The sequence below is a fragment of the Haplochromis burtoni genome, unplaced genomic scaffold (genome assembly GCF_018398535.1).
Source record: "Haplochromis burtoni strain Fernald_Lab_line unplaced genomic scaffold, NCSU_Asbu1 Contig_70, whole genome shotgun sequence".
Lineage (NCBI taxonomy): Eukaryota > Metazoa > Chordata > Actinopteri > Cichliformes > Cichlidae > Haplochromis > Haplochromis burtoni.
This window is the reverse complement of record NW_024582431.1, coordinates 446169-470411: the sequence shown is the minus strand read 5'-3', so window position 1 is coordinate 470411 and position 24243 is coordinate 446169. Positions and strand designations below refer to the sequence as shown.

The window sequence follows — 24243 nt, the reverse complement described above, 5'->3', positions numbered from 1 at the left end:
TATTTATTCTCCAGGATATAGTTATATTGTTACTTTGTTAGAGTTATTTGATACTATATTTTGCACTATCCTACTGTATATTACTGTATACTGCTATTCTTATTGTATATCTTATTCATCTGTTCCTCTGTCTCTCCTGCTGCTTTGAGCATATCATATGACAAAAGAATTTCCCTCGGGATAAACAAAGTTATACTTATCTTATTTGCAAGAAGATACTTGAATATCAAGTAAATTAAGTTTAAAAGGGACAAAGTAGGTTTAGACTTAAGTTTATGAAAGTGTTCGTGTGATTCTAATGCAGCGCTGAACTTCATTTCCAAGGCTGTACTAAACAGCTGTAAGCTGATTAACCAGCAGGTGGCGCTAATGACAAAAAGAAGGCTATAAAGCACCTTTTTATGCAAAGAAGAAAAAACGGAAGGAAGCAAAAATGGCTCAGGGTTCGCAGAAGTTTAAAGCTCAGCGTCCAGGATCCAAAAAACAACAACAGAGCAAACAGAAAGGCCCGAAGAAAGGAGGTATGGCTCTGAATTCTTTCCCTTATGAAGCCCGATGATTAAAAATATTAACAATAACGTGTGAAGTATTTTTAGTCGGTCAGCAGCTCCACCATGTGACTGTAAACAGCTGAGCACGTTTCAGATTATTTACCTCAAACATGTGGACAGTCTGTCCAGCACGAATATTTAAACAGCAATGAAACCAGTAACCCACTAAAGCCTTTCAAAAGCACACAAAAATAAATAAGTACAAATAAAAAAAATAAGGGGGTCGAGAGTAAAACAGAAACATCAAATTAGCTTCATGCCTTTGTAAGCAAGCTAGTGACAGATGGATACGGTATTGATGCCACAAGGGAAATGATTGTGTTACAGCAGCAGAATAAAGAATAGAAATAGTACAGTCTACAATAAATAAACAGCATAGTTAAAATGCCACAGGTGCAAAATACACAGTGCAAGTATCAAATCAAATCACTTTTATTGTCACATCACATGTGCAGGCACACTGGCACAGCACATGCGAGTGAAATTCTTGTGTGCGAGCCCCACAAGCAACAGAGATGTGCAAACACAACAACACAAACGAGCAAAATACAAGAATGGCCAACCTGAAACTAATAAATATATGTACAATATATAATAGTGTATGCATTTCTGGATGTGTATACTAAATATTTTCCTACGTGTGTGTGTGTGTGTATACACATTTTTACAAATTAAATAGTAAAAATAATAATAATAATAATAATAAAATATATAAAATATACAGAGTTGAATATGTGCAAAACAAGTGGCATTTATATACAGTGTGGAGTGCATAATGTTGAAGTACTGATATATAGAACAGTGGCTAAAATGTTATAGAACAGTGAAAAAAGAGAGTAGTGCACATCACATTAAAATATATATATATATATATAGATATAGATATAGATATAGATAGATATAGATATATATATATAGAGAGAGAGAGAGATAGATATACGCACGCGCACACATATATATTTATATACATATATATAAAAGAAACGGCTGCAGGAAGGCATAACTCGGAAATATGTGTGTCTTAAGGAGTATTTAGTTGTCACAGAAACTCTGAACTGATGAACTTGTGCAGAAAGGCGGGACAAGTTTGGATGTGATCCAATCAGAATTAATATTGTTAAAAAAGTCTCCCAAGTTTCCTGTTTTTTATGAAAATGTGACAAAATGTCAGCACTTGGGAGCGAGAGAAGTGTAAACTTACAGACTTAAATTTGATATCAAGGAAAACTGTAAACCATGAGGAGCAACTTGAAGTGAACTTTCTGAGGAAGCTTAAACTGTTTTCTGACGTGTCTTTATTAAAGTCTTAACTAATACATAATGAACATTTTAAAATATGACCTCAATTAGAGTCACAAATGAAGATAAAACACAGTATGCTGTAAGCTTGCCAGTCCTTTGAATGACACGTAAGTGAACACATGTCACAAATGATTTCAAAAGATGGTGATAACAAACATTCAGCTCAAAATTCACTAAATTCATTAACTGCTGTGATGTCATGGTGGCTACATCCATCTTTCATATACAGACTGTAGTTTTTGCAGGGTATATCAAAAAACGCTTGAGCTCCATCTGATGGACAAACCTTCAGAGTATCTGAAAAAGGAAAGTTGATGTTTGTGACACTTTCTGTTATAAAGGGAGGATCATAGCACCGAAGAAGGCTCAAGTGGTTCAGCAGCAGAAGCTGAAGAAGGTGAGGAGGACAAGTGACAGGAAATCAGAGGAATTTAACAGTGAGTACAGGTCTGAGCTTGACCCGCTTTAACTTGTCTCCAACTCCTCTGCTGAAGGGTCTAGAGGTTGCCATCAGGAACAAGATTGAGCAGGAGGTGACCCAGAAGGCCAGCTCCTCCCTCCACAAGCCGCTGAGTGTGATTAAAACTCCTGAGGCTAAAGGAAACCCTGGAGCAGCCCGTCCTGGAACCAGCTCCAAATAAAACCAGCTCGCTCGAGACCTGAGTCTTCTGGTTTTATATTACAAATTGATTAAAATGAAGTTTGAATGGGTTGCAATTAATATCAAATGTTACATGTCCTGTTTTGTTTTGTTTTTTTGACTGCAAGCTGACTTCCATGTTTTTAAGAAGTTAATCCAAAACATTTAGCGATTACACTCACTGGACAGGTTACATCAGGCTGTCACAGGATTTTATCTTTTCCTGCAAAGATAAAATCGACAAAGGAGACAGATTTTTGGTATTCTGTCAGATTATTCTGTAGTTATCACTGTACAGAAAAATTGTATTGTAAAATGTATAAATGGGCTTGATTTGTTTAATCTTCTGTGTTGATAAAGTGTTTTGTCAGCTTGCTTTATAAAACTAAAGATGATCAGTTCACTGTCTCTCTCTAATCTGTTGTGAGAATGTTTACACACTGCACTGTCAATAACTATGAAACTATATGTATATATATATGTATATATATGTATATGTATATATATGTATATGTATATATGTGTATATGTATATATATGTGTATATATATGTATATGTGTATATATATGTATATGTGTATATATGTGTATATATATGTATATGTGTATATATATGTATATGTGTATATATATGTATATGTATATATATATGTATATATATCACTCAACAAAAATATAAACGCAACACCTTTGTTACTGCTCCCATTCCCCATGGGATGGACGTAGAGACCTAAATTCATTCCAGATACACAATATAACCATCCCTCCCAAACAGTGGTCACAAATCAGTCCAAATGTGTGGTAGTGGGCACATCTGCTATATTGAGATAATCCATCCCACCTCACAGGTGTGCCACATCAGGATGCTGATCTGACATCATGAGTAGTGCACAGGTGTACCTCAGACTGCCCACAACAAAAGGCCACCCTGGAATGTGCAGTTTTGTCTCACAGCAAAATGCCACAGATGCCACAAGCAATGAGGGAGCGTGCAATTGGCATGCTGACAGCAGGAATGTCAACCAGATCTGTCGCCCGTGCATTGAATGTTCATTTCTCAACCATAAGCCGTCTCCACAGGCGTTTCAGAGAATATGGCAGCACATCCAACCGGCCTCACAACCGCAGACCTCGTGTAACCACACCAGCCCAGGACCTCCACATCCAGCAGGTTCACCTCCAAGATCGTCTGAGACCAGCCACCCAGACAGCTGCTGGAACAATTGGTTTGCACAACCAAACAATTTCTGCACAAACTGTCAGAAACCGTCTCAGGGACGCTCAACTGCATGCCCGTCGTCCTCATCGGGGTCTTGACCTGACTCCAGCTCGTCGCCGTAACAGACTTGTGTGGGCAAATGCTCACATTCGATGGCGTCTGGCACGTTGGAGAGGTGTGCGCTTCACGGATGAATCATGGTTCACATTGTTCAGGGCAGATGGCAGCTGAGAATGTCCCAGTTCTTGCATGGCCAGCATACTCACCGGACATGTCACCCATTGAGCATGTTCGGGATGTGCTTGACCGGCGTATACGACAGCGTGTACCAGTTCCCACGAATATCCAACAACCTCGCACAGCCATTGAAGTGGAGTGGACCAACATTCCACAGGCCACAATTGACAATCTGATAGACTCCATGCGACGATGTGTTGCACTGCATGAGGCAAATGGTGGTCACACCAGATACTGACCGGTTCTGGGTCCCCAGACCCCCAATAGCGCAAAAAACTGCACATTCCAGGGTGGCCTTTTGTTGTGGGCAGTCTGAGGTACACCTGTGCACTACTCATGATGTCAGATCAGCATCCTGATGTGGCACACCTGTGAGGTGGGATGGATTATCTCAATATAGCAGATGTGCCCACTACCACACATTTGGACTGATTTGTGACCACTGTTTGGGAGGGATGGTTATATTGTGTATCTGGAATGAATTTTAGGTCTCTACGTCCATCCCATGGGGAATGGGAGCAGTAACAAAGGTGTTGCGTTTATATTTTTGTTGAGTGTATATACTTTTTTTTTTTTTTTTAAATATGAACATTTTTTGGGTGTCACTTGTTTTCTTTCCTTTGATGGTACTTGGTCCATGCTTTGTAAGGAGTATAAGAATTTTACAAGGATAACAGAATCTGTCCTGCTCACGCTGACAACTTTAAATATGATTGGCAGGTCCCCACACCCTTTTCCAAATCACAGTGAAAATATAAACAGGTTAAATAAAAGCAGCAAAATCATTTTTAAATGCCTCGGCTCAGTCAGACTCCAGCCATGCTGACAATAGCTGCATGATCGGACATGGTTGCAAGTTTACTGGTGCTTTTCTAACGTAAGCACATGTGTTGTAGTGATTGGAGACAAAGTTAGACAGGCAAGACTGAAATGGTTTGGACGTGTGCAGAGGAGGGATGGACAAAGGATGCTGAGGAAGACCGCAGAGAAGGTACAAGAGTTCTCTGTTATGAGGTATTTATTTAAATCCTTTTGTTGGATTTAATTTGTAGCCATGCAGAGGTGCAACATCTACATTTAAGTTTGATAATTATGAGGTTACAATGTCAGACTTAAAGCTTACTGATAGTATACTGTGCATATAAGGACAGCACTACCTTATGGTTAACATGATCATATATGTTAGATTAATTGCTAAAATACAATCAACAATTGAAGCAGTACAGATTCACCAGCACTTATTTCTAAAGCAGGTCTAGTACTAATCTGAGCATGTTTAAAAAGCCTTAACGGCCTCCATGCAATGATGTGAGCGCAGGAAACGAGGGAAGGAGTCCTTGGCCATCAGACTGTAGATCCTCTGCTGTGCTTTGTTGAATGTGTTGGGACATGGAGAGTCCATCACACTCAGCAGAGCCTCCCGGGTCTCAGCATCCAGGTTTACCTAACGAGGGAAAAGTTATTTAAATAAGTTTTGTTCTTCATCATTTGCTGTTTAGTGATGTGTGCTCCTCTCTACCAACCTCCAGTGGAGCGTCAGGGTTGATAAACTGGCTGTAGATGCTGCAGGCCTTGTTCTTCTGCAGGTTTGAAGGGGAAACCCTGTAATCCTCGCAAGCCAGCCAGAACTGAAGGTTCTCCTCACTGAACTCGGAGCGCAGGAACGCCCGAAAGGCCTGCAAACCACCTGAGAGGAAGAAGAAAAGAAGAGCTAGAAGAACGGTTCAGGTTTAACACAAATTTCAACTAAACATCTGAGCTTTTCATGTTTTTACTTGGTTACAAAAATTCAAAAATACTTTTCTAAAAGCCATTTTTACACAGTTCCTATGATAAACTGTGCCACTGGAATTAACATTGAGTTATGTGAGATTATAATATTATTTTATGCCATGTTAGACCCTTAATTAAAGATTGTGAATTATTATGTAGTTTTAGTTTGCATTATTCTCCTGAATTAGAAGAAGGTGATAACTATTGCATTTGTTAAACTGATTTGCATTACATTAGACTGCTGATTTATTGTGAATGAATGATATTGTTTTATGATGCATTATACTGCTGAGTTATAAGAAATACTGTTCGCAGAAAGTCATCGCCTTATTTGTCTGATTAGAAGAGAACGGAACATACTGGAGTTTTCTGCCCCATCTCAGCAGGAGCAGATAAACAGGGAGCCAAGGTCATAGCTTAGGCGCCGTGTGAGAGAAAGCATGTGAATGTTTAGGCTTTTATGATTAGGTGGGGGCCACTAGAGGCTATAAGAGGTTGATCAATGCTCCACCATTTTGAGATCTGATGCTGTCTGCGTACGGTGTCCATCTCCCACGCGTGTGATCATTAAAATCATCGTTTGACTCAACCCGGCCGGACCAGTGTGGTTATTGTGGTTTTTCCTCTTGTATCCATCCCCAATATTTGAATCCGTAACAGTTATTTCACCTTAATTCTCCTTATTGAGGCTTAAATAGTACAAAAATATGCAGTTGTCAAACACAGCTGACTGCCTTTCCTTTGATACATACTGTTTTAAATAGTAAGTTAGCATTAGCAACACTAAAAAATAAATTAGCCAACAGTAATATGATGGTTTTCACCATCTATCTAGAGTATTAAGAATACAGGAGATATAGATGTATAAAAGTAAAGGTACTTTTACTTTACAATTAATTCTATAAGAATTAACTCAGTAAAAAGTAAAAAGCAGTTCAGTTAGGATGCACCCTGAATAAACATTACCATGTCACATTTTTAAAAAGGAAGAACACTATATGTTAGTGATAATAATGCCTAATGTCTTCAGATTTTTAGCTGAAATATCAGTGTGCGTTCTTATGTACAAAATAAAAGCACTTTGCTGCCTGTGCAAACGACTGATTAACCTTTCTCAGTAAAGATGTGCTAGAATTAACCAGAAAAAGGTCAAATCTCCTCACCCTCCAGTAACATTGAGCTGTTTTTCATGTTTGAATATTAAAGTGGTGACTGACTTCAGAAGCAAAATAAAGTGAATCTTACTTTTGCTGTTCAGCAGCGTTTCCAAGTCTTGCAGAATTCTTCCGTCCTGAGTCCTGATAAAAGGGGCACAGGGAGTCAGAAATGTAGCTTCAGCTCCTCTGATTTACTCCTTATTCAAAATACGGGTTTCAGTGAACTTACTTGTTCTTGTGGTGGGTCTCAGCCAGGTGGCTTAGCTTCACCCGCATCTCTTTTGCCCTGAAACACAGACAAAAGAAGATGTAAAACAAACTCAGGGTTTCATTTATTAATGTAAAACATAATATCAAAAATAAACACGTACTTCTCCAGACATGAGGAAGGCAGGTAGGAGAGCCCCCTACACATTGAAGCTGCTAGTATTAAATGATCTGCAAAGGGAAAATTAACTGAGCTGTATTTGAAGAATTATTCCGAGCCAGTCTCCTGGACTAAGCGTGCTGCTCTTATATACAGCAGTCTGCCCGTGTGCTATCTGATCTGTCAATCTGCTTCGATTAGAACAGCAGGTGTGGAGATGGGAAGTGAATAGAGATTAAAACCGTTGAATGAGAGGCTGTATACGTGCTCAAAGGCCATGTAGTCCTGTCAACAAGAGATACAAACACAGTCAATATATAATATAATAGTAGGAAAATCACATGTGTGAGTGTACATGAGTGGTCAGGGTACACCTGTCATCTTAAAAGTGTGTCATAAACGAAACCCAGAGTGGGCTGCAGAGTTATATCACAGAAGAATAAAGTGATGAGGGAGGAGCAGGTGGACAGGCACAACCACTCATCGCTGGAGAATGTCTGAGATCTGCAGGCCGGAGATGATGATGGACAAGCTGGTGGACAAAATTAGAGGAACATCTGGCAAAATCATTAAATAAGGTTCAGCGTTTCTTCTCCATTTCTAATTTGTTAGTTGGCTGTTTTATAACCCTCTTATGTGGCTCTCTGCAGACAGTGCTTATCTGTATGTCACTGCAAATAATGTTAAAAAGAGAGCTAAAACTTTGTGCCAAATTCTGATCAACTCCATATTACTGTAAATTTGTAAAAATCAAATCAGAGACACATAGAGACAAAAATGCTTCTGTTGAATCATAACTTCCATTGTTTGAATAATGTGACGCATGGGAGGCCTGCAGATTACATCGTGCTCCTCCTGAATGAAAAGATGACACTGATTGGTTAAACATTTGCACACATGAGTCAACTGATTTTTAAATACTGGTGTTTCATTAGACGCTGTGAGGAAAACCCCAAATTATCTGAGATACTCAGAAAGATCCCCAGCTGTGTTCTTGTTCATTGATGTTCCTGTCTCACCTGGAGAGAAATATCATTTATGAATACATATCAGTGCATTCGGTTATCTTCCCTGTTTAAATTAATGACTTGAACATGCACGAATATCCTCTCTACATGTTAGTGATTCCTTTTTTTCCTTCGACCATATGCTTTTGCCAGCTGTGATAGGTTATAAAATCTCCGTGCTCATCTTCAAGAGCTGCAGGGAAGAAGCAGGAATTTTGTGACATAACTAGTGTGGAAGCCAGTCACGTGTGATCTGGAAACTTGAAACCTCCAAACACACTGAAAATAACGAAGAAGGGGACACCTTGTGCCCAACAGCGGAATTGTTGAAATACCATGAATAATTTTAGGTAATATACTGTGTTAAAATAAACAGAGAGTGGTTATGCACGTGAATACTCAAAGTATTTTTAAAAAGTCAAACTAGTATAGTTAAAATCCAGCATGCACGAAAGTGTCCAGCCTTTAAAAACCGTTCGCAAAGTACATTGAAGGTAAAGAAGCTCATTTAGCAGAATGTTTTTCAGTGATATACAATTCTGTGCAGGCTCTCAGCTTTAAGTCAAAGGATTTCACAAAAGTACTGCATTAACTGTTTAGGAAGTGCCGCCATTTTTAATCATATTGCTCAATAGTAAAGGGACAAATTAACATAACTTTAAATATAAGGAATTTGTACTTTAATTACAGCATGGCTGTTTGAAAGGCCACTGTGGTGGTGAACAGAGGCAAAACTAAGAACACTGTCACTGTCCAAATACTTATGGACCTAAATGTATTAGCCTGTTATAAGCATTAGGGAACATGGACTGATGATCTTTATTTATTTAGAATCTGGCCCAGGGGCTCTAGCTGATGTCATGTGAGAAGTCCTTGTCGTAAACAATTAGTAATTCTTTTTATTGACGCAAAATAAATTACCGGCTTCACACTCTGAGTACACTGCGGACACACACGGATCGGACACTTTTCCACCAGAAGGCTTCAGCAGCAGCAGCAGGAGGACGACTGCGTGTTTCTGTCGCTTCCTGCTTCCTCAACAAGAGTGTCTGAGAAATCTGCGAGACGCAGCGCCAAGCGCCGCAGAACACGGAGACCCGCTGAAGCCAAGGGGAGCCCGCTTGTGTGGTTTCCAGTGCTGTTTTAGGATTGAGCGGACCTGCCGGTTTCTCCTGCGTCCTGATCCTCCGCATCCGCCCGAGCATGGGCGGCGAGTCGGTCTGCAGATAAACACACTGTGAGTGCGCCTCAAAATGGTCTCGTAGATGTTATAATTAGACCGTAACAGCGTGCGTAACGCTGTGAGGATCAAGTGAAAGGGGTTGTCATGTATTTAAAGGATAAAATGCTGTTGTGTATGTGGATGAACGTGTGAGCCGGCGTATTTCATGGCATTCCCAGTTTACCGGTAATAACCAGTAACTCAGTTACTGGAGAGTGTTCGAAAACATCAGTATTTGGTTACAAATTTAGTAAACGTTCCACTCGATGCCCACATGCCCTGCTGCTTGCATTCATTTTTCAAAATAGGCTAATCGTAGCCTATCAGATTAACAGGGTGGGCACAGTAACAGCGCCTTACACAACTCACACTACGTCCTGTGCTGCAAACTCAACTACAATACACACTCTGAATCGACTACACATCCACTATGAATAATAGCGTTCAACTCTATTCATTTCAAATGGTGTTTTATAACAGGAACACTATGTAACAGCTACAGTACACCCAGTTTAACCCTGCCAGATGTAATCTCTACCTATCATCAAGGCTTTGTAAACAAAACTGTGACGGCTGCCTGTTATCAACAGATACAATGCACACACACACACACACACACACACACACAAAATTGAGGTTTAAAACTGCAAAATAGTGAGTTTACATCTGAAGCTTCCTCCTCATGTTATCTCTGCTCAGGGGCATCTAGTTTTGGGTTAAAGCTCTTCGGTGGCAGGAGGAGCCTTTTCTAGCTTGGAATGAAATGTTTGTTTTTCCTTTGCTGTGTTTCATCCGTAAGTAAATTAGTCATAGTTAAATTGCCTGAATGCATCAGCTTGGTGACTGAATTTTGATTTCTCAAAAATAGTGGAGGCTCTACTAGAGGTGTAGAGGTGCTACATTCACCTTATACAAATGAAGCTGACCTCCTCGGCCTCGCTTTTACACCACTAATTTATTGTATCTAAGTGACAGCTAATGGCATGAATCAACAAAGGAGGGAAGGCAAAGTGAGGGGAGTCAGCTGTTAACAAAGGTTAGCAGAGCACAGATAACAGGCTTAGGATGGTTTAGCAATTGTTAAAGACAGTGAGCCAGTTTCAGATGTGACATCTACCAAAATGACCCAGTACAACTTACAACCAACAGTATGAAACACATGGCCTTTCATTTCAGAAACAGTCAGAGTGAGTGAAGCAGCCCCAGGCCCCTCTCCAAATGATCCGCAAAATATAACACAAACTGAGGTCACATCACGGCAACTCAGAGTTATTCCAAACAATCATTTCTATCCAGAATAGTTTCAACTGAAAGCTTAGCCACACTAATGCCAAGTGTCTTCGTGATATGCTGGACCAGTGACTCTCAGCAATTAGACAGTGAGATTTTCAGGCTGATGAAACAGCATTTTTAAAATACCACAGTGACACTGCTTCTTATTTAAAAAAGAAAATTATGTAGACACTTTTATGGGTGCGTTTATTCAGCTTTTGCTGTTTGCTGTACACCAGCACCTCTTTGTACACCCACAAAGATTGTCATATGTTCCAAAACCACCCGATATATATCTGCAAAAACAGTAGACTTCCTTATATGATATATTTAACTTCTGCTTCAAAACGTGAAATAAATACCAACAGAAAGTGGCTGTTATATATTATTTTATCACATATATCATTAAATTGAATGGATTTCATTATTCTGTTATTCAGCCTACACAACCAAAGGACTGTAATTGTAATTATTTCTCACTATGTGGAAACGCCCTCTGGTGTGACTAATCACAGAAGCTCCACCACTACCACGTCTATTCAACAGACCAATCACTGCAAGGACATGAGGCCCCCCTTTATTACAGTCACTGGCCCCACACAAGGTATTTTCGCTTTCTTCCAAAAGAGCTCCTTAGCGGAAGCTGGGAGACTTATTTAAACTTTCACAATTATCAGGATACTCACATTGTTACAACTTCTAGTGTGTCTCAGTGATCTGGGTAGACCTCTAATGTACCTTAGCACTAAACAGGCTGAAAACAGTGTTAGGCTGTAAGAAGGTTAAGAGGCTTATACAGGCTACAGTATGTTATGAGATGAGGATCCAAACATGGGGGGATTTTAAGGTGGGCAGACTATTGGACATGTCATAGTTTTGTTTTTTGTTTTTTTAATCAAATGCAGAATATGAACAGTTAATTATTAGCTACACTGAAAGATACAGATCAAGAAAGAAAGGGGGCTCACAGAGACTGGTTATGATTGGGGTCCAGGGTCCTGCGCTGTGCCCCTGTTTCTGCTTAATATTACATTTGCTGCCTCTGCAAAACCCGCCAACCAGATAACAACTGTTTGCAGTCAGTTTTAATAATTTTCTCGATTGTTTTTGGTCTCTTTCTTTGCAGCCCATAAGCTTCAGTTTACTGACCCTAATGGGTTGCAATGCTCTCATTAACAAAACTTAATTTTGATAACTGAATAGTTTGTTGTACAAATGAAAGTTTGAGGTATTCACAGATAAACAGACATACTGTTCTGTGTCAGGCTGTGGATACTGAACTGGTGCCCCTGTATCTTATCAGCTAACTCTGACTGGTGACCAGTCATGGGACCCCAGCGGACTTGGTTCCCCTGGGTGCACTGCCAGGAGAGTGAATCCTCTAGTCCAGACGAGGAGCGGGAGCAGCGCTGGGCTGAACTCTTTGAACAGCTGGACATCAACAAAGATGGACACATTGACATCCTTGAACTGCGGAGAGGGCTGGCAGACCAGGGGCTTTCCAAAGGCTCAGTAGAGAAGGTAATACAGCAGCATACAGTGATACTGTGCATTACAAATGGGTTCATTTTCTACAGATATTTGCCAGTTCACATTAGACACCTCCCAATGTCAGTGATCAGACTGTTTTGGTCTTTAGGAGCTAGCCGTCTGGGTGGCTGTAGCTCAGGTGGTAGAGCAGGTCACCTACTAACTGGAAGGTTTGCGGTTTGATCCCAGTCTGCTCCAGTCTGCAAGCCAAATATCCTTGAGCAAGACGTTAACCCCATGTTGCTCTTCGATGCATCCATGGGAGTATGAATTTCTGTGAATGTTAGATAGTAAGCGCTTAGAAAAAAGTGCTTGTGTGAATGTGCAAGTTGTCTAAAGTGCTTTGAGTGCTCAGATAAAACAGAAAAGCACTATATAAGAACCAGTCCATTTACCATCTGACACAGTTTTACCATTAAACAGTCAATAAATCATTCCTTATCTGCTCTATGCTCTTTAAAAATCTTGTTACCTAACATGCAGACAAATAGTGGGCCATTTTGATAAACGACCCTACACTTCAACCTTCCACGTCATTCAGTCTTTGCGAGCTGCGTTGACCCTAAATGTAGCTACATTTCTTGGGAGGTGCACATCAGATTACGTGGAATGTTACACCGTAGGGTTAAAAGGAGTTTCCAGTTACATCATAAATTATGAAGCAGATTTCCCGCTGAAGCATAATTTAAGCTCAAAATGGTTCCTAGCACAGTGGGAGAGTCCTATTGTCTTCCCAGTCTCATTACACATTTCCACCCAGCTGAATCCTGGAAAAAGGAAAGTTGAGTTCCCAGAAAGTTGATTCTGTTTACCCGGACGTTGAGAAATGCAATGTCCAGGTAAACAGGATCAACGTTCTGGGAACTCAACTTTCCTTACCTTTATGACTGAGTGTGCAATACATTTATTCAGGGTGGTTATAGCGAAGATTTTAAACAAGTAGACAAGAATGAAAGTGAAGACATTTCAGCTTTGTATTTCTTTTATTTTAGATAGTTTTGTAAACCTGCAATTATGCTTTTGTTATTTCTTTGGTTTTTCCACATCTAATTTTAGTTTTAGATGATAACTTTGGTCCCCAGGTGGCCTACTGTCTCTACAGCAGATCACACTCGAGAGAGAATATATCCACCAAAATCCTCCAGCAGGCTTCTACTTTTGGGCTTTGCCATTTGCCATTTTTGTATATTGAAGTCAAGGTGCATTAGAGGACTCATGAGGGCTGGTCTCTGTAAATGGCAAACATAAGTAGAGGGCACTCTGTAGTACCAGCAGCCACTTCACATTAAAGGTCACATCAAGTCAGTTTAGTTGTAAAGAAAGATTTTTAAACCAGATGCTGGTTTCAGATAAAACCTCAGTAATTCAGCTTTTCAGTGCTTTTTTGCCATTACTTGTTGCTCTACTGTTGGAAGGTCATTGTTTAACTCAGTGGTTTAACCTGCTTATGCATGGGTTTTTGTGGGAAGGAGAAACTGTGTCTAAATTTCACCTTCCTGCACACTTTCTATTCATTAAGAATAGCACCCGTTCATCTTTCCTCTTCTCTTTACATTAAACAACCAGGAAAGGCGAAATCTCTGCCCTTCTCCCTTTACCTTCTAGTTCCATCTTATCTGCATCCTTACTATTTATGCAGCAGCAGCAGAGAACATAAACAGCATGGATTTGTATTGAGAAAGCACACACGGTGTCTCTCCTCTCTCTTTGAGTGTTTGTTTTGGTAAAAAGTGTCTGGTTCACCAAGAGAACTCATCAGTTCTTCTAGTTCTGCTTCTTCTCTCGTCTGGACTGTGTGAAAACTGTAAGCTGAGCCTTGCTCCTCTTTGTGAATTAAGAGGGCTGCAAGCATAATATGGTTTATTTCAGAGTTTGAGGCTTATGTTAGGGTAAGATTTAATGTGTGAGTGTCTGTCTTTGCATACATGCAAAGGGCAGCGGGATGCTATTTTGGTCGAAGGAGCAGGACTTTGTAAGCTGAGATTAGTAACCTTTTGCTCTGTCATATGCTTGATCTCTCTACACATGGATAATTGTCCAGTTTCTTTTTCTCCTGTAACATTTATCACTGCTTCTGTGTAATTCACTCTCTACTTTCAGTGTGTTTTGGCCCCTGTTTTTCCAAGAATATTTCTGCGACAGAGTTACTTTTTAGGTAACTAGACAGGGATTCTTATTGTTATTTGAGCCACTACATAAAACAGAGGTGGACACCAAAGTTTTGGAAAAATGGGGTGTAGCTGTAACTGTAAGGAGAGTAAGGGTTGCAGAGTGGCATACTAGTCATCCAAACCTTTTGTGGACATTCATAACACACATGGCCAAAATTTCAAATGACAACATCATGGTAAAGTCAGCATGCATAAATGTGTTCACTGTAAGTCATAAAGCTCTTACAGTGAACACATAAGCGATTACTGTTTTCTCTTCATGAGGGGCAGCCAATCAGAATGAAATGGCTTGTTATAGACTGAGGAGCTGCACACAGATAAATGTCATACAGTATGTGAAAAAGTCCAAACATTCTTTTTTCTTTTTATGTTTTCTAAAATTTCAAAACTTCTAGATTGCAAACAACAAATTTTTCTATCATTTTTTTTTAACTTGATAAGATATGAAACTGTGTCAGTTCTGACAAACGTAAATACTCAGCAGATAAATGATTGTTTATAATCAATTAAAATTCAGATAAAAACTCCTTTACATTTACATGAAACCGTTGATTGATTACAATCCACACGGTGTCATCGCCACAGGCTAAAGATGAAAAAGTTGCCAACATCACTAAGGAGGTAATATCCACTAATAGATTTAAGGCAAATCGGTGCGTTGTTTATCTGCAGTTCATTCATTAGAAACTGTTTATTAAACTAAATTTTGGACACAGTTTTGAGAGATATTAGTAGACAGTGAAGTTAACAAACACTGGAAATATTGGAAAATCGTCTTGATCGCGTCATTGCTTGGCTGTTTTTGTGCAGCTGGGATTCTCAGTGTACGTCTTTTGGACCCTTTACATGTGCTTCTAATGGAAAAAAAATGTAAACTGTGAATCATGCAAGCTACACTAATAGAAATAAACATTGAAGTGGCCCATTAAATCTTCGAGTATGGTGAATACCTTAAAAATGATTCTGTTCACACCTTAAATTAACTATTAGCTGGATGTGTAAAGTTCGATTAATAGTTTTAGTTTATAAAACAGCCTTTTTGACTTTTTAAAACAGATGAACCGATAATTCTTGGGAGAAAAGCATTTCATTTAACACATATTTCCTTGACTGCACAACACCTATCAGCCATATTTTCCCAACAGATTGCAAAGTTTATGTAAAGCCCAGAGGCTGCTGGACTTTTGTGAGGAGATATTTCTTTGCTGTCAAGGTCACCTCAGCTCTGTGTGCTCTGATAAGCTGAAGCAACCTTATGCTGTTGTGGAGAACTACAAACACACTGTCTTTGTAGTAATGTGTAGACAGGCTAAAGTCCATTTTTGGTCCGGATACTTTCAAGTAAAAGTAAAAGTATACTTTTAAGGACCAAGCAGCACTGTGTAATTACACTTGTTTAAAGACCTGTTTTTTGTTCTTGACCAAATGTTGTTTTACATCACGTCCTTGCTGTCAGATCGTGGAGGCCGGAGACACCAACCGTGATGGAGTCCTGGACTTAGAAGAGTTCACTCAGTATCTTCGTAGCCATGAAAAGCAGCTTAAAGACATGTTTCGCAGCCTGGACAATAACAACGATGGTCTGTATCAGATCACAACATGATAGTTTTTGTAATTATCTCACTCGTCTCTCACTCAACCCCTGTGACTTGTGGATATCTGCAGGTCGCATAGATGCAACAGAGATCCAGGTCTGTCTTCGCAACATTGGTGTGAATATTAGCTTGGAGGATGCCAACAGGATTTTGTTAAGGTATGTTATCAATCAGTAATCCATATTGCATTAATAATTCCTACGATCCCTGTCTATCATCAAAAATACTACCTGCCACCATTTCTAATAGGTTGAGCAGCGTGACACTTTCAATATTAAGCCACTGACTATGCTCTATAACCAAACTGGGGAGAATCTTTAGAAGCTGTTCAATCACCTCAGTCACAGTGACCCATTGTTACAGGTTTGTTAGTTACTCTCTAACCTAAAGATTTAGTTTTGTGGAAGATATAATGTCAATTTTTGCTGGAGTCAATCCTCACTCTGGCCCAGTGATGGAGAGGAGGGAGATTTGTAGTATTTACAAAAGCTGTCTTTTATCCATAAAACCTTGATTTTAGCCTCATATTTAAAAAAAACTAAACTTATTGAATCAGTGGATTATTTTAAGGGGATATTGAAAACATGATCTGAAGAACATTCAGAGAGTTGAAAACGTGAATATGAAGAGATCTCCACACTAATGAAACTGAGTCTTTAGAATGGATTAGAATAGCCCTTTATTGTAATTGTACATTTACAACAAAATTGTAGGTGCTCTACACCAACTGTCCTGCTGGGATAAAATATAAATAGTAGACAGCAGGAATAAATAGAAAACAAGAGAAAAATATACAAAAATAAGAGAACGATTGAAACATTGGACAACAAAATAGTTGCAAAGTGCTCAGTAGTAGTGCAAAGAAAAGACTTGGTCTGAAAAGAGTCCATAGTGATGAAGGTTACTCCGACCATGGCTCAGACTAGGGAGGCAGGATTGGTGGGCAGGGTGTATAGTGTTTGTTGACAGTCTGAATTGCCCAGGGGAGGAAGCTGCTTGTGAGTCTGGAGGTGTGAGACCTGATTGACCTGAGGTGCTGGCCAGAGGGCAGCAGGTCAAACAGGGGGTGGGTTGGGTGCAAGGGGTCACCTGTGATGGGCCTGGTTTTCCTGAGACAGCAGGAGCTGGCGATGGCCTCAAGGGGTGGCAGAGGGCAGCCAATGATTTTTTTGGGCAGTGTTAATTACCCTCTGCGCAGCCTTCCTGTTCTCAGCTGTGACCCCTGCATACCAAACACCCAGGCAGTACTAGAGCACACTCTTCACTGAGGAGCTGTAGAATGCCAGCAGCAGGTTCTGGTCCAGGTTATTCTTCCTCAGGACATAGAGGAAGTGCAGCCGCTGAACTACTAATAGTAGTAGTAGTAGTTAATAATAAGATGAACTTTTATCGATTTACATGAACTTACTGTGGTTTCAGACGTAAGGTGTCTGAACCCTGCAGACATTCTAACCAGAGGGTGATGTCACTGTGGCTGTGTCCATCTTTGTTGTACAGTCTCTGGTGTTTTTCTTTATATGAATTTTATGACCTTTTTATCTATTTTTTAATATTTATTTATATGTGTTTCCACAGTATAGATAAGGATGGTACAATGACCATTAACTGGAATGAGTGGCGGGACCACTTCCTGTTTAACCCTATCACTAACATGGAGGAAGTGGCGTGCCATTGGAAACGCTCATTGGTAAAGTCGGAAACAAAATTTATCATACAGTATGCAGTGTGTTTGACACCACTGTTAAGAATTCAAAATATTTTTTTATTCCCCACTCCTTGTTACTTTTTTTTTTCTACATCTTCTGACCTGCATGGCTTCAGTAGATGGTGGACATCGGTGAGCAGCTGACAGTCCCAGATGAATTTTCAGAGGAGGAAAAGAAGTCTGGGTTTGTCTGGCGGCAGCTGATGGCTGGAGCCATAGCCGGATCTGTATCCCGGACTGGAACGGCCCCTTTAGACAGGCTCAAAGTCTTTCGACAGGTCAGACTGGTGCACTTACTGCCTTATCTCTCTGATCACTCTGAATTCATCCATGTGTTACTGTTTATGTATAAAAAGTCTTTTTTGAGCTCTGATGCTTTAATATTGACTTTCTTGCTTTACTCTGCCAGGTACACGGCTCCTCTGATTTTAAAGGGAATGTGCTAAGCAATTTTCAGACGATGGTGAAAGAGGGAGGAATCTGGTCTCTGTGGAGGGGAAATGGAATCAATGTCCTAAAAATTGCCCCGGAGACTGCTATCAAGTTTGCAGCTTACGAACAGGTGGAGAAAACTATGAACACACATTCAATTTTTCACCTTACACTCCTAACTCTTTCAAGGCTTTACCGTGATTCATCATTCTCTTATTATTATTATTTTCCTTTGTCCAAATATTGAAATCGTTCTAAATGATCTATTTAGATCATTGTGAAAAATAAACATATTCTCTTATTTATTCTCTCTGTATCGAACATGAATCCAAACCAGCAGCAGCTAGTTTGGTCGAGATATCGCGGAAGTGAGAAACAGATGCAGGACTTCTCAGGCTATTATTTCCTTCACTGTATTCTGGTTGCATGGCAACAAGACTGCACAATGTTTTTAACCTTCTGTGGTACAAATAAAAAAAAGATTTAACTAATGAGAGGTGCTTTCCTGAAAATGCTCATTAAATTCTAAAACATGACAGTGTTGTTTCCTCATTAAGGATGTCACCCAAAATGTTGACTTCCTCATTGTGTATTATTATACACAATAAACGCTTTCCCCTCGCTCGTGCACCAGTTTGCGTGTAAACTTTACGTCTAATTTTGTTTCATAACTGCGATGTAAATATACTGTTTATACTGTCCTTAATCATTAATTATATGAATAAATAAACATTTGATTTTGTAAAATTCTCTTGCATTTTAAATTTTAAAATTATTGCTTTTGTTTATGAAGGCAAAGATTTTTTTTCTTTGCCTCAAAAGAAAGGAAGTGTTTTTACGGGGTGTTACGCAGTGGCTTTACTGGTCTGTAAATGTTGCACCTGATCTAAAACAATGGGACTCCAGTATTAGACTAACAGGCATTCAGCTTCCGTTACCTACTGATCTACTAGAAATTCTGAGAACCACAAACCCTCCAAATCCTGGAGTGCTCACCACTGACCCAATCTGAGGCTCACTTTGTGCTATTTTTCAATTCTATTACTCTCTTTCCTTGCTGTTTCCATTACCAGGGCTTCAGTTTTTGTTTTTTGCTTTTTTACCAGGTAGATTTTCTACAAGTGTTTTAGTTGTTCTAGCATCCAATATTGAGGAAAGCTGCTGATAGCTACCAGTCATCTTTTTTTTTAATTTCACAACTCAACACAGCTTGAATTTCTTGGACATTTTGTGCTTGGTGACATCTTAAAAGCAAAGCTTGCATGGAACAGATGTAAAAGCTGACAGTCATGTTATTCTTATTGTTCAGTTTACTTTTTAACGATACATTAACAATAATTGCCAAAATAATTTGTCTTTCTTCTCTGATTGTACAACCATTTCACATTATTAACTTAAAAATTATGTATTTCTGCACAGATCAAGAAAATGATGCGTGGCAGTAATGAATCTAGGACTTTAAAAGTACATGAGAGATTCGTTGCCGGTTCTTTGGCTGGAGCAACAGCTCAGACAGCCATCTATCCAATGGAGGTAACAGACATAAAGAATATTTTTATATTATTGAGAAAACACATTTTATAGACTTAATGAAAATGAACAAGTTCTCTCCTTTTGTCTGCTTCTGTTTCTTTTCCTTCTCTCTTTCTTCCCCTCAGGTGTTAAAGACACGTCTCACACTGAGAAAAACAGGTCAATACTCAGGAATAGCAGACTGTGCCAAACAGATCCTACAGAGAGAAGGCGTCGCAGCCTTCTACAAGGGCTATATACCTAACTTGCTGGGTATTATCCCTTACGCTGGCATCGATCTGGCTGTCTACGAGGTCAGAGAGACATGAAAACCTACAGCTCCCGCTGTGTTTTCCTTAGTCTTGACCTTCTTTTCATGTCTTTTATTCAACAGACTCTGAAGTTTTCTTGGCTGAACAGGAACAGAGGTTTAGTGGACCCAGGGGTCACGGTGCTGGTCGGATGTGGTGCCGTGTCCAGCACTTGTGGACAACTGGCAAGTTACCCTTTGGCGCTGATCCGTACCCGAATGCAAGCGCAAGGTGAGGATACGCGTGCTTGTACTCACAATTACAAATAAGTGACAAGTGAGAGGAATTTCAACACATGCTGGTGTGCAAAGAAATTCCTTCATATATGAATTTTATATTTATAAGATTTGATGTGACTCTCCAGGCGATACATATGGTAAAGGATCATTCAAAGCATCAACTGCACATAATCGCATAAAGTAATGAGGGCAACTGTTTTTATTGTGCTAATACAGCTGAAATGGACAAGTACTACAATATAAGCTGATGCCGTCTCGAAGAAATATTGTCATATGCTTTGGTTATTGACAATTACGGTTCTGAGGGGTTGTGCACTTTAGTCGAATAACTGTCTTACGGCTGATTTAGCCTTCTGCTGTAAATCTATGTAAAGCCTACGATGCAACCTACGTAAGTGGCCGAATTCTTTAGCAGAATTCATGCTTTCGTGGGGGTTTTTATGGGTTAGTTAGTTATATGTTGCCCCGGCCATAATAGAAAGAAATAAAGTGTTGGGTCCTTTTTCCTGTGTCCTGTGTCCCTTCTATTTGTTCTGGTCATAGGGAAACAAATCATTTCCATTTGTTTGGAAATCCACAGGAAAAATTAACAGTACTGAAAAGGCCAATCACAATAGTCGCAGGTTGCATCTATGCATCTATGTCATTAGATTTCCAGGGAGATGCAAATCAGGTTACAGTGTACTTATGGCATAAATTTAAAACATAAATTTAAAACAGAATCATAAACTGCCTGTTAGCAAGATGTCGAGCCACCACAGGGCTTTTAAAGAGTAGACCAAAAAAAGGAAACAAAGAACATCTTAGTCCAAGGTATATTTCTTAACTTTTTTCCAGAGTCTTTAGCTCAGTTTTCTTTCAACAGAGTTTGCTTAGTGTTTATAACAAGTTCAGAAATATGTAGGATTGACATGTTCAGCTCCATCAGATGAAGACCATATTGTGCCCCTTGTGTTAAAATGATCTTGATGTGGCTCATCTCTTTACTCTCCCAACAGCTTCAGTGAAGGGAGCCCCTAAAGTCTCCATGCTGACATTGCTTCAAACCATTTTGAGCCAGGAGGGCATCACTGGACTTTATCGAGGAATTTCTCCCAACATGCTCAAAGTCATCCCCGCTGTGAGCGTGTCCTATGTCGTCTATGAATACACAAGGATATTCCTTGGAGTGGATATAGAGGGTAGGAGGGTAGGAAAAGGAAAGGGGTAGCAAAAGGAGAAACTGTGGTGCTTTTTACCTGCAAGCTGTTGGAAGTGCATGGGTCGACAGGCTTTTGAATGATACAAGAGAATGTAAGTCTTGAATTTTGAAGATAAGGATGAGAGAAATCGACATATATACTGTATGTTACATATACAGTAATCTGTTTGAAATTCTAACATTTAGGTGACATGTGATCTGTAATTGCTTTGCAATGCATGTCAGCAGATGTGTGAAAGCTAACAGACTGACATTTTGCTGCTGGAGTGACCTGGACATATGAGGATTTGCATGAACTTGACTGAGAACAGGTAAAAGGTATAGTCGATCTTGAAAACCATATTATATTGCTACAACATTATTTTTTTTCTTCCAGGTGGTACTTAGAGAAGATGGAGGGCTGATCCAATTTCCTCAATTCTCTCTAAGTAGAGAGACTTACAGGGTCTCCCAGTCCCACATATTTTACATGTAAGGGGTCTGATCTCCATGGGGATACTCTTTAAGAGACATCACTGATTGGCTACAGAGTCAGAGAACCTAGGTTACAAAGTAACTAACTGTTCTCTTATGTATCAAGGCTCTCTCTCCACCCATTTTCCATGTATATGAGGACTCTGTAACAAACACAGTTAGGAAACGAAGCAAATGTAGCACAAAATGGCAGCTGAGTACTAGTGTGATTGTAGAGTTCTTCTACACATAAGCATATGCTCATGGTTTTGATCCAAGATGCTACCAAAGGTTAGCTGCCTCTCCCAAGCACTACGCCTACTTGCAAATGTAAGGAAAGCCACTTGGCTACAGTGAAAAAACAACATCATTCTCAACCATATGTGAGCCATGTGCTACAGAATCTAGCATGTGTTTTTCAATTAAGTCACTTTTAGCAGTCAAATCTGGTAAAAGTGGACAAGTTCGTCCAAAAGGACAGCACAGCATAACACTACGAGCACTTTTGGCAACCAGGCAATACAGGTGCTAGTTTATGACGACCAGCAAAGGTTGTTTTCATGGCTGCAATCAGTCCCCTCAAAGCTAACAGGGACTTGTAGAAACTGGAGAATGTCAGGGGCTGTGCAGATGAGGGAATCCACCTGTCTCACATTGAACTCTCTGTTTCAACTTTGCTTGAACTACTACGTAGTCATAAGAACACACCACCCTGTTTGATCAAGAGCCTTCGGCAACGCTGTGGCTGGAAACTCAGAGGCCAGGCCTAAAGCCTCAGCCTCTGTGAAAGAAGATGATAAATGTTGCTAAGATACAGACCTGATGACCACAATGATGAGGGTCACTCAACCTAAACTCTTTGCAGGACGATAAAGAGGCGGGTAAAGGGATGCAGGTCAAATAGAAGGCCCCTAAGGCCACGGATGTGCCACTGTGCAGATAGCTGACCGAAAACACAACCCAGCGACACAAAGCTCACATCACCTGAGTCCTCTGAAACTGGCTGGGCTGGTGTAGCCTGTGGTGTCTTTAGGATACATTCTTCACAGCCTTGTGGGTGCATCGTTAACACTTCCTCTTGAGCTTGCGGTAACATCAAGGTTCCGTTTGACTTGAACAAAGCCGGTTGTACAATCCTTTGGACAGACAGACCTGTCTTCACATCTTTTCTTACCAGCAAGTGGAAACTTCTGCTAATCACAATTACACAAACAATAGACACAAACACTCAATGCAAGTTGAACAAACTGTAACACAGTGGTCACGGGAAACACACCACACAACTCCAGTCTCTCAGTTTCAACTGTGCAAACCCTGTTTATTCTCACAATTAGTGATTTAGTGGTCACACTTTACAGTGCCCTTTCCTCCGTCTGCGTCCCTCTGATTTCTCTCTCTGCTTCACACTGCCGGTCCCAACGTCCTACTGTGTAAATAAGGGAGGTCACGATTAGCTGATGACTGGCAACAGTGCCAGTCAGACCTCTGCCCCATCCCTCCCCTGCCGCTGCGCCACAAACCGCACCCCGCCACCATACTCATGTTTTCTGGACTCCATGGAAATCAAGTTTGTAAAAAGCCCTGCACACATTGCACCTACACTGCAGTATTGCCAACCATTGTGTGTACACCACAGGTGATGTCTTAAACAGTATACACAGTAACTGAGCTTGGGGGATCAGTCCTTGTACATGTGGAATATGTAGGGTGGAGGTACACTCCTGACTTAAAAGGGCCACAATTAGTAAAGCAAAGCAATAGGTATTGAAAAAAAAAAAACTACTGAAGAGGCACTCTGCCATGCATTTTCTAGAAGAGTTACAACTGAATAAAGCACACCCAAAGACTTTATGTTTTACAGAAGATGAACTGCCAAAGCCATATCAAGGAGCACAGATTGTTTCAGATAACCTCTTTGGCTAAATGCTCATGGGTAATGTCACTGTTCTTATGCAGAGAGGTATTTGAATGCTTTCTTACCACATGGGCCAGTGCCATGTACAGTATTTTCATAAACACTATACTAAGACTTATCTTTGTCTGTATCATGAAACAATAATAGTATTTAATGCAAGTGAACATTTTTTCTCAATATCAAAATATGTATCAATGAGAAATAAAATGAAAGCAGTGAACTAAATAAACTTTGTAATTTGTGTTTATTGAATGCTCCTTGTATTTGGTGACAGTGTGTTAAAAGATGAAAGTCAGACTTTAAGAACACTCCTACTAAACCCCAGCTTGTTATTTTTACCTGATACACAGCAATTATGCAATTAAATTCAAATTTAATGAATGAAAAATTGTTTGTGGGGTTTGTACTTACCGTTTCCTATGAGAAGTAATT

The 24243-nt window shown here is 39.9% G+C and overlaps 3 protein-coding genes across 5 annotated transcripts; 2 read left to right on the top strand and 1 right to left on the bottom strand.

The window, feature by feature from the left end:
- The first annotated feature begins 382 nt into the window (after positions 1-382).
- Positions 383-2910, top strand: cunh19orf53 (chromosome unknown C19orf53 homolog). Its single transcript, XM_005925092.3, has 3 exons — positions 383-521; positions 2195-2250; positions 2348-2910. Exons 1-3 carry the CDS (start codon positions 434-436, stop codon positions 2492-2494), a joined length of 291 nt encoding a protein of 96 aa, XP_005925154.1. The 5' UTR covers positions 383-433; the 3' UTR covers positions 2495-2910.
- Positions 2911-4952: 2042 nt separating this feature from the next.
- On the bottom strand, positions 4953-9277 carry si:ch211-196h16.12 (regulator of G-protein signaling 5). 2 transcript variants are annotated; one of them, XM_005925097.2, is made up of 6 exons: positions 9175-9277; positions 7251-7317; positions 7109-7165; positions 6968-7020; positions 5473-5636; positions 4953-5393 (listed from the first exon to the last, which is right to left on the bottom strand). In XM_005925097.2, exons 2-6 carry the CDS (start codon positions 7292-7294, stop codon positions 5226-5228), a joined length of 486 nt encoding a protein of 161 aa, XP_005925159.1. In that variant the 5' UTR covers positions 7295-7317; positions 9175-9277; the 3' UTR covers positions 4953-5225. The 2 variants fall into 2 exon arrangements, with proteins under 2 accessions (XP_005925159.1, XP_005925158.1); XM_005925096.2 differs by having other exon boundaries at positions 7251-7531; positions 9175-9269.
- On the top strand, positions 9230-23664 carry slc25a23a (solute carrier family 25 member 23a). Of its 2 annotated transcripts, XM_005925095.2 has the most exons (12): positions 9230-9490; positions 12051-12268; positions 15905-16028; positions 16114-16201; positions 17619-17730; positions 17868-18026; positions 18158-18310; positions 19600-19713; positions 19839-20006; positions 20087-20234; positions 21241-21423; positions 21820-23664. In XM_005925095.2, the coding sequence occupies exons 2-12, from the start codon at positions 12074-12076 to the stop codon at positions 21828-21830; spliced, it is 1455 nt and encodes a 484-aa protein (XP_005925157.1). In that variant the 5' UTR covers positions 9230-9490; positions 12051-12073; the 3' UTR covers positions 21831-23664. The 2 variants fall into 2 exon arrangements, with proteins under 2 accessions (XP_005925157.1, XP_005925155.1); XM_005925093.2 differs by having other exon boundaries at positions 21241-23664.
- Positions 23665-24243: the final 579 nt, after the last annotated feature.

What these genes read in the sequence shown, in the direction of transcription:
- cunh19orf53 (XM_005925092.3), top strand. Translation starts at nt 434, where the DNA reads ATGGCTCAGGGTTCGCAGAAGTTTAAAGCTCAGCGTCCAGGATCCAAA. An exon ending in GAAAGGCCCGAAGAAAGGAG is followed by an intron (nt 522 to 2,194) that starts GTATGGCTCTGA and finishes TCTGTTATAAAG; the next exon opens with GGAGGATCATAGCACCGAAG. An exon ending in AGCAGCAGAAGCTGAAGAAG is followed by an intron (nt 2,251 to 2,347) that starts GTGAGGAGGACA and finishes CCTCTGCTGAAG; the next exon opens with GGTCTAGAGGTTGCCATCAG.
- si:ch211-196h16.12 (XM_005925097.2), bottom strand. Translation starts at nt 7,294, where the DNA reads ATGTGTAGGGGGCTCTCCTACCTGCCTTCCTCATGTCTGGAGAA. An exon ending in CCTTCCTCATGTCTGGAGAA is followed by an intron (nt 7,166 to 7,250) that starts GTACGTGTTTAT and finishes TCTGTGTTTCAG; the next exon opens with GGCAAAAGAGATGCGGGTGA. An exon ending in ACCCTGACGCTCCACTGGAG is followed by an intron (nt 5,394 to 5,472) that starts GTTGGTAGAGAG and finishes TTCCCTCGTTAG; the next exon opens with GTAAACCTGGATGCTGAGAC.
- slc25a23a (XM_005925093.2), top strand. Translation starts at nt 12,074, where the DNA reads ATGGGACCCCAGCGGACTTGGTTCCCCTGGGTGCACTGCCAGGAGAGT. An exon ending in CCTGGACAATAACAACGATG is followed by an intron (nt 16,029 to 16,113) that starts GTCTGTATCAGA and finishes GGATATCTGCAG; the next exon opens with GTCGCATAGATGCAACAGAG. An exon ending in TCGATCTGGCTGTCTACGAG is followed by an intron (nt 20,007 to 20,086) that starts GTCAGAGAGACA and finishes TTTATTCAACAG; the next exon opens with ACTCTGAAGTTTTCTTGGCT.